Source organism: Rhinatrema bivittatum, chromosome 2 (genome assembly GCF_901001135.1).
Source record: "Rhinatrema bivittatum chromosome 2, aRhiBiv1.1, whole genome shotgun sequence".
In the NCBI taxonomy this organism is placed as follows: Eukaryota; Metazoa; Chordata; class Amphibia; order Gymnophiona; family Rhinatrematidae; genus Rhinatrema; species Rhinatrema bivittatum.
Genome location: NC_042616.1, coordinates 422,637,359 through 422,653,028, shown reverse-complemented (window position 1 = coordinate 422,653,028; position 15,670 = coordinate 422,637,359). Strand labels below are relative to the sequence as shown.

At 44.1% G+C, this 15,670-nt stretch overlaps 1 protein-coding gene across 4 annotated transcripts in view; it reads right to left on the bottom strand.

Moving 5' to 3' along the window:
- Positions 1-3,152: 3,152 nt before the first annotated feature.
- The window catches only part of CSNK1E (casein kinase 1 epsilon), an 81,964-nt gene continuing 69,446 nt past the window's right edge, over positions 3,153-15,670 (bottom strand). For 2 of the 4 annotated variants that reach the window (XM_029590230.1, XM_029590228.1), the window contains exons 6-11: positions 13,301-13,471; positions 12,972-13,120; positions 9,109-9,301; positions 8,581-8,720; positions 8,279-8,342; positions 3,153-3,818 (exon numbers count right to left, since the gene is read on the bottom strand). In XM_029590230.1, the coding sequence (XP_029446090.1) occupies positions 8,310-8,342; positions 8,581-8,720; positions 9,109-9,301; positions 12,972-13,120; positions 13,301-13,471 (686 nt within the window). In that variant the 3' untranslated portion in view covers positions 3,153-3,818; positions 8,279-8,309. Of the gene's footprint in view, positions 3,819-6,856; positions 7,095-8,278; positions 8,343-8,580; positions 8,721-9,108; positions 9,302-12,971; positions 13,121-13,300; positions 13,472-15,670 lie in introns of those variants that run through there. The other 2 variants (XR_003854661.1, XM_029590229.1) reach the window with 2 other exon arrangements.

Below are 15,670 nucleotides of genomic sequence, written 5' to 3'. Positions count from 1 at the left end.
CTTGGGCACAGAATGTATCACTTAAAACCAGAAGTGGCCATGACAGGATCAAACAAATGAGAAACAAGATCAACATTGATTGCAACGAGCATCGATGGCCAATGGGCACTGAAGCACCGCTGCGAGCAATTGACCGTGAAAGGAAACTTACCAAAGTACATTGAAAACCCTTACTAGGAATACCACAGGGAGGACCCAGACGGACCAGGACTGAAGCTTCGACAACTGACACTACTGCTCTCAAGTTTCAACCTGGTGCTAATTCAACCCTGTTTGTATGTTCACTCGATGTAACATGAGATTAAATCTCGTTTTATTAGGGCTTTTGGTGCAGACTGCAATGGTTTGATATCCCTCCTATATCTGTATCCACCCTCTTTATTATTTTTTTTTTGAGGCAGGACTTCCAGTGTTGGCCACATCCTGCCATGATATTTCACCCATAATTTGGACAGAAGTTTTTAGCACCTTTTTTTTTTTTTTTTATTTCTGCCAATTATATCACTCCCTAGATATTTGCCTCTTGCCTTTCCCATTATCTTGAGATCATCCTGCTGTTTGTAAAGGTTTTAAAAGTTAGAGCACCTGCTCAACTAATACACTAGTGACATCATTTGAAACAGCTTTTTTGGGCACATTTCATAATATGCAAAAAAAAAATCTGTAGGTTTCAGCAATGTATCTGTCTCTTTGTAACCACGTTTGTGAGGCTTTGCTTGAACAGATTTCCAACATTTTGTGTAAGAAACCGGCAGGGAATCGGGAAAACCAAAATGAGACCATTCATGATTGGAAAACATTGTGTGCATATACTGGTTCTTGCTGCTTACATCTTGCTGATGTCACAATGCTAGCCCCTCCTCCTCACCCCAGGACTTTACCCACAGCTTATACTGTAATGCTTCATCTTACACTCTGCTGATGTAACAATGCTAGCCCCTCTTACTATCAGGGACTCCACCCACACCATATACTGCTCTGTTTGACCTTACAGGAAAAGCAATAAAAATATCAAAACCCAAGAAGTCTATAAAGAATGCCTACATTCTTATTCAGGAAGCACACACGTCTCCGACGTTTTACTTTAATGCTCTCTTTGAAAGTATAAAATGAACGCTTCGTCCATCAACTCATGCATATGCACCGCACTGGTCACTTCTATCACCAACATTATGACGACCAGGAACATACCTGCAACAGCAGAACTGTTCCAAGTGGCAGCGGGACGTGTCACGGTGGCAGCAGGGGCCCCAGATGGAACCCAGGTGGGGGGAGCGCATGCACCGTGGAAAAGCCACGCCATTTTGACTACAAGCAGCATGTTCTGCGATTTAAACATTCGCACTATTCTGACAGAAAAGCCAGCCCTCCAGGAGGCATCAAGGCATAACCCATGTGTGTTGGGCATAACTAGAAAAGATGGTTTGAGGTTGAGATGGACTGGGCTGGGCCCAGAGTTAACAGTAATAAGAAAGTTTTTACCCCAAATGCCAGCCCAATGCCCCTGCAATCAGGCAGCTGGGCGCTCATCTTAGTCAGAAGCCATTTTCTGTTGCTGCCCTCAATTAGGTGCAACAAAGGTGGCTCCACCTTCAGCAGAACCACACAGCAAGAAAAATGTTTTCACAGGGCCCCAAAAGCATGTTTCCTTAAATTAAATCTCCCAAACAGATGAGAAAAAAAAAATCTTCAGGTCAGCCAGGCTAGTGAATCTATCCCCCCCCCCCCCCCCGCTATGTAAATCTCTTCCAGGTAGGAAATGTGATATTGGGAGCCATGTTAAAAGATCACCCCACTGTTTTTATTTTCCATCAATTCCTGTTCTATAGAGTCCTTGGCTATTGTTTCATAATAAAATCAGGACTACAAATCCAATATAATTGATCACCAACTGGTTCCAGGTCACCAGGAATGGACTGAGAAAGTCCTAATTTGCTTGGGGGGCGTGGAACCTGCGATCATGCCCCATCTTTGAGCAATGAAAACAAGTTCCTACATGCAATGGGGGTAAAAATCAGGACTGGTTCCGCTTCCACCTGATGACCTGGACCCATCTGATAATCCACATTTTGAAACAGATTTATTCTGCGTTTCGAAATATCCATATTTCAATGACATGTCTAATCTGGGAAAAATATTCATGAAATATTGGATGATCATTACAAGAAATAAACACAAAACAAATAAAAACCAGTTCTTGCCAGCAGTCTTCTTGTGAGAACAGGTCACTGACCAGGATACATGGGTCAGTGACAGAAAAGGTCAACAGAAGCAAGCGGAAGCCCTGATCAAATCTGAAATTCATAGCACAAAAACTGAACAGTCTTTTTTTTTTTTTAATCACTTGTTTTCTACTTTATTACCTCAAAATGAACAGTCACAGTGAAGCTGAAAAAAGTCAATATTTACACAGGAAGTACAAAATCCCCCCTCCCCCGCCCCCCAAAAGTTGCTCGCTCTCTTTTTGTTTTAAATTATGAAGTAATAAAAGTTACTGTTAATTAAAAAAACAAAACCAAAAGAAACAGTGTGTATTGGGTGGGGGATGGGGAGGTAAATAAATTAGGGGGAAAAAAAAACAAAACAGTGAACATTCAATATAAAAATGGCTTCAAAATTGAGCGAGAGAGTCTTGGTGCACCACCTCAAGGTCTAAAAAAGTAACATAAAAAACATCAACACTGTGGTTACTTTGCTTTGTTTAAACAAAACCAAATAACCAAGAATAGGTTTCTGCTGTTCTTTTAACTATTAGTTTCCCCTTAAACATGTTTTGCTTTAAAAATAAAAAAAAAGTAAAAAACCTAATAAAACACAAAACAAAACTAAAAAAAAAATGCAGTGGCCACACCATCAGTCAAAAAGAAATAAAATTCCCCCTCTTTCGCCTCTAAGGCTAGTGTCACAGGCATAAAAACACATACGAAACTGTGAGCCCCTCTCCTCTTCCTCCTCTTCTCCCACAGTACAGAAAGCAAATCAAAGTCCTTTCAATCCCATCCCATTCCCTCCCCCCAACCCACCCCACTTAAAACTCAAACAAGAGAAAAAAAAAATGAATCCCCAATTGTCACTAATCATGTTGCTTCCTTCTCAGGAGTTTTCTTCACCTTGCCAGCAATAGGATGGACTTAAACATGTCAGAAATGATCTGCTCTATCCAAACCTCCCAAAATAGCTAACATTGTAAGGGATCTTCTCTTGCTGTTGTCTTTTTAGGATTTGATTTTAAATTTTTTTTTTTTTTTTGTTAAAATGTTCCATGTCCTCTTCCCATCAGTGCTGGTTTCCCTCGTCTATCCCAAATGCTTTCGCTTAAGCACCCTTTCTCCCCATCGTGCCCTGCCAGCCAATAAACAATCACATACAGTTAAAACTATTTGTTTTAATAATAAAAATAAAAACAAAAAACCCAAAACCTTAAATAAAAAAAAGTGTGTGGGGGTGGGGCAGCCCACCACCACCCGTACAGAGATGCGTGGAGTGTAAGATGAGCTGGGTCAGACGCTGGCAGCCTGCCGGTGTCCGGGTGAGTAGAGGAGGGGGAAGAGGAGGACCCGTGAATGTGGAATCGTCAGAGGCAGTGGTGTCACTGGTGTCAGATATATCTCCTCCGTTGTCATCGTCACAGCTCTTCTGAGGCCCCTTCCCCCCTTTTTGTTTTTGCCCTGTTTCCAAAACACAGCGATAAAAAGTCTACACACACACAGGGACTCGCCTCCATCCGTTGGCAAAAAGAAAAGAAAAAAAAATGTTTTAAAAATTCTCAAAAAAAAAAACAAAACCCAAAAAAAAAAATAAAAAGTACAGTGAAGACACTGAGGAGGAAAAAAAACAGAATTTAGGAACAGTTCAGAAATACTTTTAAACTATAACTTATGCAATTTTATTAAAACATTGTTCTAGAAGTTAATAGGATGTTACTGCCACATCATTACTGTGTGTGTAGAGTCAAGAGGAGCCTCCAGTCAGCTAGCGCCATTTTGAATGACGGCATCAGTGGATCGGAAGCCAATGAGGATTGCTCCTGCCCAGGGGAAAGGGAGAGGGATGAGGGACCTGCAACCTCTGACTCTTGAAAACGTGGTAAAAAGGGGCAGCCCTGAATTTTTAACTTAGGTTTTGGGGTGGGGTGGGGGTTTCTTCCTGAGGGCTTACTGCTCATTTACAAATCACAGCCAGGGGAGGGAGAGAACCCCTGAGAGTATCAGCTGGTCCACTAGCTACACCTCATGGAGCGCAAAGTTTATCGCCATCTGCATTGTGCCATTTTGATACAGAACTACTTTGCATGCATTTGTATGTGACACACAGCTCATGACTATTTTCCTTGTGTTGGCCCTAAACCTTTTTTTGCGATGCACACGAAATATAAGCTCATTTTAAATAAATAAATAAATAAAGACCCTGGCAGCACGTACGCGAGTACTGCTAATACTGCATGAGCGCGCTGGTTTTAAGCCCAGGATTTGGGCCTTTTAAACACACATTGCTTGCTACCTTATTGCAGCGCGGCAAACAGGCCCGCCCAAAAAGTGGGAAATCATACTTTGCGGGGATGGAAGGAAAGCAGGCTACAGAGACAGTAGGCACTGCCACTGGCGGGGAGCCTCAGCCATCGCTTCACAGTAAAACCTACAGCCCCGACTTAGGGGTGCACATGTACCAAGGGAGAGAGTTGTGGTCTTTGGGCCTGGCCAAGGACCAGCATGGCAATGGGTAGACTAAGTGGAGGGTTTTAAGATAGTGGACCCCTTCCCACCCCCCCCCCCCCCCCACCCGGGTGATTGTTAAACCTACATGGCCACTTAAATACGTGCAAGTTTAATAAAACTCAGAAATGCATACCCATGGCTACCATTCTCTCATGCCAACTGAAATGGATTCAAAGTCAAATTGGTGTTAAAGGATCACCAAGGGGGTGAAGGGTTAAATTTAGTATTACACAAAGCCCTCCTATTTACAGAATGCAGAAATGGGCCATATGTATGTGGAGGAGTGGGGCAGTACTCAGTCCATGCTTAGGTGCCAAACAGTAGCCACAAGAGTACAGGTCAGAGAAACCAGCAAAACACCAAGTTACCAAGTACGCTCCCCCTCTCTGATATAGGTCAGAACAATTATCGGTGGAGACACACCCTGCCTTGGGCACCAAGAAAAGGGAGTTTGATGGCAGAGACCAAAATTAACCATTTCCTGCAATTTATAGAAAGCAATATCCATGCAAGCAGTGCATGAGTGAGGAATTAAAAAAAAAAAAATATATATATATATATATATTTGTCAGGGCAAAGACATCTCAATCATCTCAAACCCCCCCCCCCCCCTCCCACACACACAAATACACTTTTGTGTAGACATGGCGGCCACGGAAGGGGGGCCTGGACAGCTCCCGAGAGGCACTGCAGCAACTGGAACTAGGGCCGGGATGGGACAATTTATTATTATTATTATTTTTTTTTTTTTTTACTAGCAAAGCCGTCCTGCCCATAGCATACCGGGCTTCTCTCCAACTCAGATTACGCAGAAGTCTCGTTTGGACCGGTGCCAATCATTCAGTGCGGAAGCTCAGGGAGTACACGAAAGGTGGCTTTGCATCGAGGGTATGTTAGAAGGAAAGCTCGTAGGGGCGAGGGGACCTTCGTATGCCCTCCCCCCCGCCCTCCACTCAAAGCCTATATATGTACCTCTTGCTTTATTTGGCTCTTTGGGCTGGGTATCTGCACAACAAGTTCATCAATGCATTCCTTAAAAAGGAAGGAATTTAAGAAGAAAATAAAAAGGGGCTGGGAGAGGGAGGTAAATTTTAAACTTATGGATGGGGGCATGCTCTTCTCAAACAACTCTACCCACGTACAGTCGATATGATCCTTTTCTTTGGGGGTGGTGCGGGCAGCACAGGAGAGGGGAAAGGATTAATATTAAAATCAGAAGCAGGCAACCCAGAGGATCCAGAAGGACAACACAAATGGGTCTGGTTTTCAGAATATTTATCTCGATATTTCTGCATGTGTTTGGTCTGAGAACGCCCCACTCCTTCCAAAAAAAAGAAAAAGAAAAAAAAGAAAAAGATAGTTGCCAAGGCTTGGCCCCTCAAAAGACCTTACCCATCTGTGGCCCTTGAGGGCCAAGTTTATTTAAGCACATCTGACATGGAGAGTCATTTTCAAAACATTCCACATAGGCTAAAATCTGCAGAACTTTTTAAACCGCGGACTTTAGCCAGAATTTATCAAAAGTGGATTTAAACACCCCTCCTCCCCCGCAGCGTACACAAAGTTACATCTGCTTGAGAGGTGTGGCTTTTGAGTCTGTGATTTCCACACACACGATCAAAAATCAAAAGCATGCGCGTAAATCCCAATTCCCGCCACAATTCTGCCCCTCCCCTCCCCCCCCTCCCAATAACGTCTAATTAGTACGTGTGTAAAAATATACACGGAAAACCATGGTGTGCGTGCGCTTCTCTGCGCATACGAGCCATGTCAATTTTAGGCATGTAAAGCCAGGTTTGAGGCGCAAAAGAGCCTTTAAAAATTATCCCCAACACATCCCCTTCAGGAAGAAAAGGTTTCAGAACCCCGGCATTCTTTGGCCCATGTGGTTATCGCCACCAGGGGGCTCCCTTTTCCATAAAGGTTCATTTGAAAAAGCCAGCCTCGTTCAGCTATTAGGGTACCAAGGCAAAAAGTAGCAATCAAAACTTGTTTTCCCCTCCCCAAGATGTACTGAGAAAAAAAAAAAAAGCTTTATCTTGCACTAAATGACACCTCAATATATGATTAGCTATCTGTCTGCACTACAGATAAATATGTTCATGATTTTCTAAAGCAAAAATGACATTTTCTTGCTGGGCTGTGTCTCAAAGAGATTTTAATCCAAGTAACAGCTGAGAAAAATGAAAAGAAAAAAAAAAAAAAAAACGGGAGGTATTTTTAAATTGAGAAAAAGCTGTGTAAAATCCTACATACATCAAACTGCAAGCTAGAAACTTCGTTTTTTTAAGGCTGAATTTTGCAGGGCTGTCCTTGAGCAGTCTGAATACTGCATGTCACACGTAATATCTCTGTCTTCCTTCAATCCTGATTTTGCATCTGACAAGTAACAAAATCAGTATTTTTATTTAGAACCAACGTGACTAAAAAAAATAAAAAAAAACAAACCCCCCCCCCAAAAAAACCCCCCCATAAAAATTCAGCATATGAATCTAAAATTAAAACCTAGCAGTGTTCCGGTTATTTTGGGTTTCCCCCTCCCCACATGCCTCCCCTCAACCCCCCCCCCCCCAAACTAAGTGACATCCTAATGCAACATGTTTAATAGACGAGGAAAAAATATTTGTCATGCTTTGGTACCCTAATACTTAAAACGAAGACCAAAGTGAAAAATACCTTTGCAAAATCCCCCCCACTCCCAAAGAGAAGACATCTTTGCAGGCTGCGAGGCCTTTTCCTGGAAAACACTCCACAATCATCCAAAGACAACAAGACTTAAATATTGTGGTCCACATGAGAGTCTTTTGGTGGTGGAGATCCGAAGGAAGAGACCAAGGAGCTCCGGAAAACTCACGTTTAAATCATCGCGTGCAGATAATTTGCATGCATGTTGCAGAAAATGCATTGCAGCCAGCAAAACGCTCAGTGTTCTCTAGGACTGACAACTGCCATGGCTGAAGCAACAATGTGCCCGAAATTAATAGCCACAGGCATGGGGAGCCTTGATGATTAAAACATGGAAGAGAAAAGAGGGCCTGGAAAATGCGGTCTGGCATTTTATCTCCTACTAAATGGACATTTAAAAAAAAAAAAAAGGGATTTCTTTAGTTACGGCAGGACATTTTTTTTTTTAATTTGTTTTTGCTTTCTGTCAAATGAAACTTGGCACCGACATTTTTTTTTTATTTTTACGCACACCCTCCTCAGCCTGTTAGCCTTTAGAAAAATGTCCTTCCCATCAAAATCATTTGATAAACTAAGCGTTCTTTTGCTTATGGGTTGTGTGGGCAGCAATTGGGTAAGTCACAGCGTCATCTAAGGAGAAAGGGGACAACTTTTCTTCTAAACTCTGTTTACCTTGGTACCGACAGATCAATATCTGCGGAAAGACACTGTTTAGAGAAAAAGGTTATGCCCCCTTCTCTATTTGTAGGCTCCCCCCACCTCACTTCCAAATCGGTCAACAAGACACTAGAGTGACACCAAAAGACAGGGGAGCTGCAGGCTAAAGGGGGTGGGGCGAGCACACCACCAGAGAAGCAGCTGCAAAGCTGGATACTTACCTAAGCAAATATTGGTCCAGTGGCATCCAGTTCACTTTCCAAGATGGTCAAATGGCACACTGGCCTGTAAAAAAGAGATTGAGATGACAGCCATGAGTTGCAAGCGGACACATGGAAAGGGCAGAAGTGGTGGTGGGGGCACCGCTGGCACAGACAGGGCAAGACCATGAGAAGGCACTTGAGGAAGATTATCAGTTTGACGTACAATGTAGCTAAACCCTGCAGACAGCAGGAAAGCTCAATCTGACCCCTAGGTGTGTGGAGGAGGAGGAAGGGTGGAGTGGGTGGAGGGGTTTGCTCACCTGTGATGCTGAAATCCGTGACACTTCCTGTCGACCCGTCAGATCAGAAGATGACACGTTGGCTGGTGCTCCCCGGTGTAACCTCATGCTCACCTTCCGCTCTCTGTCCACTCGGGAAATTGCACGAGGAGATGTGTTACCTGTACAGGAAAAAAAAAAAAAAGAAGGACATCACTCTGCTGTACGGTTAAATTTCTGGCCACAAAATTTATGCTTGGAGGCCACACTTGGTACTCCTATTTTCAGGATGCCTCATAGCCATATCCATCTCCCCCAAGTCCACTCTATCTCCAGTACATGTAGACACAATACATACCCCGACCATCTCTCACAAGATGCACGCAGGCTTTAGCCCTTTTGTAAAAGAAGACTTCAGGTACCATAGGCTGGTAATTTCAACTCTGGGATGAGGGACTGTAGGAGGAACTCCCAGAAGCAGTGGTTGGGAGAGGGGAGTGAGTGGAAGAAGACACAGCAGAAGAGGGGGAAAGACGTGGGCACACACTCACTGGAAGTCCCTCTGCTCACCAGTCTGTTGGATTCGTGATGCCGGTGTGGCTGTCATGGGCTCGGCACCGTTCCGCAGGCGGTTGGCAGCTGCTCCGGCAGGGGGACCTGGAGGGAGGGCACGCGTTGCTGAACCACGCAACTGCCCCATCCTCTCTTCCCGCTCATGTTCTCGCCTCTCTCGATCCATGTCCTCGGGGTTCCGAGCCGCTCCCTGCAGAGAGAGAGAGAGAGAGAGAGAGAGAGAGAGAGAGAGAGAGAGAGAGAGATAGAGAGACCCCCAAACCAAGTGAGAAGGATGCAAAGAAGCCAGCCCATCCACCTCCAGCATGCTGCTCAACGAGAACCAGCCAACCCAGGACCCAAATGCCTTACCCAGTCATGAGTGCCAGCAGCTCGATACTGCAATCTCCCTAAACCGCATACCCTAAAATCCTGAAGCCTTACATTTGACCTGCCCTTTTCATCAGTGACCTAGTAAATCAGTAGGATGGCCAGAGACTAGAAAACTGCACAAGTTCTCACATAAACTGTGAGGATTGTTTTTGACAACAGATCTGGAAATTCAGTGCGCAACTGCTGGAATTGTTCCACTGAATGCGTCAAAACTGGGAATCTGCTTCCTCCACGGTGGTCCAACTATAGAACCTAGGAACCCGAGCCTATGCAGCTAAGGGGAGTCTTCTCAAAAACATACTGCATTAAAGAAGAAAACTGCAAGAAATTGTAGAAAAAAAGCAATTTGCCCCAACTGCATGCCTGCACTTCTAAAGACCCTTGAATTCCAAGCCAGGCGCCCACGTCTTACACAGAGGCAAGCATTCCCAGCTCCTGATTAAAGGGCTGAGCCAGGACTGTTCACACAGTAGCAGCTGGAGCCCACCAGCTCTAGTGAGGCACTACTGGAAGGAGCTGCCAGTAGGATTCAATATAATAGACTGCCAGGACTGCCTACGGAAGGGTTGTCCAACTCCGGTCCTCGAGAGCTGCAAACTGGTCTGCTTTTCAGGACATCCCTAATGAATATGCATGAGATAAATCTGCATGCACACTGCCTCTACTTTGGTGTTACTCACCCCAGGTCCAAGTTGCCCCGCTACTATAATTACCCCTCCCTCATCCTTGACCGGATCAATTCAACTTCCTCTCGACAGTATCCCACTGTCTGACTTCAGGATAATCTCTTCACAAGAGATGGAGAAGGTCCTCCAAAGAATCAGTTGATCTTTGGATTCTATTCCCCCCCTCCCTAGATTCATCTGTAACCTGAAACATGACCTAACCCCCTGCCTAACCACAATAATTAATGCCATTTTTACCCAAGGATCCCTACTCCTCTTGCTAAAAAAGGTAATTATGAAGCCCATCTTGAAGAAACCAGGCTCTGATCTGAAAACAACCGACAACCATTGTCCAATCTCCAGTCTTCTTTTCTTGTCCAAGCTAGGGGAAATAGTGGCTTACTTCCAATTCCTTGACTTCCCAGAAAAGGGCAACATCCTATACCATCTCCAATATGGCTTTAGAAAAGGCCATGGAACAAAATGTGTCCTAATAGCCATTACCTACAGTAGCCACCTGCATGCAGACCAAGGTGGAGACTCTGTGCTACTCCATCTGGAACTTTCTGCTTCCTTTAACATCATCGACCACCAACTTTTGATTGAAAATCTAAGAGATACTGGCATTAAAGGAAGCACCCTCAAATGGTTTGAATAGTTCCTATATAAACAGAACACAATCTGTCACTTGGGTCAACAAATCATCCAACCTTAAAGATCTCGCCTGTGGAGTGCCCCAGGGCTCGGTCCTCTCCCTGATCCTTTTCAGCATTCACAGTCTCCCAATCTGTGACCTCATTCAGTCCTTCAACAGTGAATGCCATTTTTTTGCTGATGACATCCAACTCTGCATAAAAATGGGATCAGACCAAACCTCATCCATTGCCAGTCTCGATGACTGTCTTTTGGCAATAACCCAATGGCTTAGCAACGCAAACTCAAATTAAACCCCACCAAATAAGAACTCCTCTGGCTCAGGTATCAAGGTCGGACCCTTCGATCCTTACTTTCCCTGGCAGATACCCCCTTACAACCTAAGGATTCAGTATGAAGCTTAGGGGTTCAATTTGATCAGAATCTCACAAAGGAAACATCTCTAAGGTGGTAAAACCTTCCTTTATGCATCTTCACCAGATTCGCCAACTGCGCAACTACCTTGATAAACACAATCTTACTACTGTGATACACGCATTAAATCACCAGCCAACATGGCTAGTGCAGCTTTCTATTTAACGGCATCTCTCAATACAGTCTGAAGCGCCTCCAGCTTCTACAGAATACAGATGTTGAAATCTTGGTAGGGGCCAAAGCAAACGACCACATAACACCAATACTACACCAGCTGCACTGGCTCCCAGTCAAAAGCAGGATACAATTCAACACCCTCTGCTTTGTCTACAAGAGCGTGAATAAACAAGCCCCCAAATAACTCAACTTCTTTTTCCCTATACTTTCATTAGAGAGCTCTGATCCTGCCCTCCTCTAGCTTTGGCTAGACTATCCTGTATGAAACTTTGTGCCTTCAGCTGTTCTGCACCAAAAGTCTGGAACGAGGTACTGCTACCCCTACGTCTCGAATTGCCTTGCCTCACTTTCAGGAAAAAAAAGCCAAGGCATGGCTCTTTGGCCACACCTTCCCTTGGAGTCCCCTTGGCACAGACACTCAGTCTTTCCATCCTATCTACCTGAACCATCAAACAAGGATTATAAGTTATGGATCCTGGCCTCTCAATGCTGTTTACTGTAAATCTGATTCAACTGTGATTGTAAATGTCCTTCGACCAATGTACTGTAACTGTGAGCTAAAACTTGTTTTGTGATCTACCTTGAGGCCAACTCGTGGTAAAAGGCAGAATAGCAAATATCTATAAAATAAATAAATAAAATGCATCTCATGTTTATTTATGGGAGATATCCTGAAAACCTGACCCCTGGCCCTTCATGACCGGAGCTGGACAACCCTAGCCTATGGGATGTTTTCTGCAAAGGGTCTGATCAGACACTCTCCTAGATGTAGGGATCTTCATTTTCCATTTAAACCGACTTTCACCCGTCCGTTCTCGGATTTTCCCAAAGATGAAAATCAGTTTAAACTGATTTCTACCCTAATTTTATGTGACAGTGAAGCCATGCTCTGGCCAAAGCTTCAGTTCCAGCCCTTTCCCCAGTACAGGAGCCTGGCTTCACAGTCACCCACCCAAGCACAGAGGAGCAGCTGCCCCCCCCCCAACCCCCACCAGAAAAGTTTCTGGCAGGATCCCTGCCTCTCTGGCTCAGCGCAGGCTCAGAAGTGCAGTGTGGAGCATGAAAACATGAGCATGCTGCTGAAAATGGAGGGAGCAGGAGCCTGGAGTCACCACAGCCCCTAAGAATGAACAATGTTTGGGGGCAGAGAACATATTCTGTGAGGGGCAAGAGAAGGGTGGATTATTGGGGGGGGGGGAGGAGGAGATTTTTTGAAAGGGAAACAATGAAAGAGTGGGAGACAAAGGGGAAATGCTGGAGAGAGAAAAAGGGATCAGGATCGCCTGAAGAATCAATTGAGGGGAGGTTATATTCACGGATTGGGAGGGAATGGGAAAGTGGAAGGCTTCTGTCCACCAAAATAAAATTCCGATATTCTCTCAGAAAAAAAAAAAAGAAAAATTTTCTTCCGCCGATTTTCCCCTGCTTTTGTTCTTGTCAAAATAAACCCTGATAGAATTCTCGGGAAAAATAATTTAAAAAAATAAAAATGAATGTCCCTACCTACATGCTAGACACACAAGGGCTCTTGACAGCTCGCATTGCATTTCCTGTTGAGATGGGCTGCACAGTACTCACAAATTTCAGCATGTTCCAGTCGAAGACGTAGTCATACGAGAAGCCCTGCCGATGGAATAGGTTCCGGAAAAGCTGTCGCAGGTACGAGTAGTCGGGCTTGTCATCAAACCGCAGGGAGCGGCAGAAATTCAGATATGTGGAGAACTCGGCTGCAGAGAGGCAGAGACACAAAGCCAGTCAGAGGCAACACAAAATGTGGGAAGGATGTGAAATCAAACCAGCTTTAATAAAAACGCCATCACCGCTGCGCATGAAGAGTCCGTGGAGACGTGTCCAGAAACACAAGTGCAAAAAGGCCCGCCATAAGGGTCTGGCTACAAAGTACTCACAGGGATACCCTTTGCAGAGAACCTCAATGGGTGTGGACATTTTCTTCTCGCTGATCCGCTCGTACTTTTGACGCTTTGTGGCCGCTTTCAGCCCCTGCCAGGGCAGGGAGCCCAGGTTGAAATACATGAGGACGTAGCCCAAGCTCTCCAAGTCATCTCGACGACTTTGCTCTGGCAAGAGGGAGAGAGAGAAAGGAAGGGAAATGGTGTGAGCAGCAGAGGGGAGGAAGACCCTGAGGGCCGAAGCTAGTGGAAATGCAAAGCAATACAAGATCTCTTCTTATTAGGCCGCTATCATTTCATGGCTGACTTTTAACTCTACAGAAATGAAGGATATATGTTGGGGGGGGGGGGGGGGGGGAGGGGGTGGAAATCTTGGAAATGGACAATGACAGCCTCCTGCTGAGAAAAAAAAACAGTATGAAAACTTCAAACTCTGGCATAATGATAGACCTTCAGATAATTAGAGTGGAGTGGGACACAGAAGCACTGTAACTTGGGCTCACCAATCACTCGGCTGCTGTGATATTCTAATATTCTTTGTAATCACTGATCTCCAACACAAGTTTTTTTGAGATAAATTTTTTAACAGTGTTTTTTTTTTTAGCATTTAATTACAATAATTTAATTAACCTCTCTTTATTAGAAGGATTTGTTCCATCTGGTTTAAAACAAGCTGTGATAAAGCCTATTTTGAAATGTAAATCTGGAAGAACTGACAATTGGAATAATTATAGACCAATATCCAATTTGTCTTTTCTATCTAAAGTTCTTGAGAAAGCTGTGCTGTCTCAACTGGTGAATTATTTGGAAGGCCAAGATATGATGCCACTATTATTATCAAACTAAAATAAAGTAATTCCAAGAATGGAGTCATTATAATTGTACAAAAAGAAAAAAAACACAAATAGGATATGACACTTTCATATAATCAGAGTGGAGTGGGACTTTGAAGCATTGTAACTTGTTCTTAACAGTCACTTGGCCATTGTAGTACTCTAGTATTCTTTGTAATCATTGGTAACACTGATTGAGTACTTACTTTCAGGGTCATTCATCATTTTGCCATAAGAGCTTAACGCCTGTGTTAGGGCCCTAACACGCATGTTAATTAATGAAAAGCGTGGAGTTTATGGTAATGTTCGGTAGTTAACAACAAATGCGGTAGAATAACGCAAAAAAATTTGTGAAAAGAAGGAAGAAAAACAAGTTCAATTACCATAAAAACAGGGTTCTCCGTAGACAGCAAGACGAATTAGCCAAGACACGTGATTGATCTCATCTGATGACATCTCTCTAGCTCATTAAAGATTTACTACTGAGCATGTGCAGGAATGCACTGCCTTGTGAGCCCTTCAGTCAATTGCAGAGCTTAGCTTTAGCTAGGTAGCAGACGCTTCAGGGAGGCAGGCGGGTATTTGTCATGGCTAATTCATCGTTCTGTCTATGGAGAACACAGTTTATGGTAAACAAACTTGTTATCTCTATCAAATAGCAGGACTGAATTAACCATGAACTTGGGGAGACCCAAGCTGAGGGTTGTATGGTGGAACAACTAATGAATAAGCAATCCAAACCCCTATGGAGAGTGGACTATTGGGTGAACAGGCTACTTAAAACTGCTTTCCTAAAGCTACTATTGCTTCTGGAGAAATTGTCTACACAGTAGTGGGACGTGAAAATGTGAACTGACGTCCAAGTAGCAGCTTAGCAAATGTCTTTGATTTACAGAAGAGAATGTGTGGGAGGAGCCAGGCAAAGTGAAAGTGAACAAGGCCATAGAGCCAGATGAGATACACCACAGGATACTGAGAGCGCTCAGAGATGTCCTGGCAGGCCCGCTGAAGGACCTGTTCAATAGATCCCTGGAAAGAGGAGAGGTACCGCAATATTGGAGAAGAAGAGTCGTGGTGGACCCGCTTCACAAGAGTGGTAGCAGAGAGGAAGTTGGAAACTATAGGCCAGTTAGCCTCACCTAAGTTGTGGAAAAATTAATGGAGAATCTGCTGAAGGAAAGGATAGTGAACTATCTACAATATGGTGGGTTGCTGGACCTGAGGCAGCATGGATTCACCAGCAGAAGGTCCTGTCAGACAAATCTGATTGATCTTTTTGACTGGGTGACTAGAGAACTGGATCAGGGAAGAGCACTTAATGTGATCTTCTTAGTTTTCAGCAAAGTTTTTGATATGGTCCCACATAGGAGGCTTGTAAATAAAATGAGAAGCTTGGGAGTAAGCGCCAAGGTGGTGGCATGGATTATAAACTGGTTGACTGATAGGAGACAGCGTGAAATGGTAAATGGAACCTACTATGAAGAGAGAGCCGTGTTTAGTGGAGAGCCACAAGAATCAGCATTGGGACTGGTAC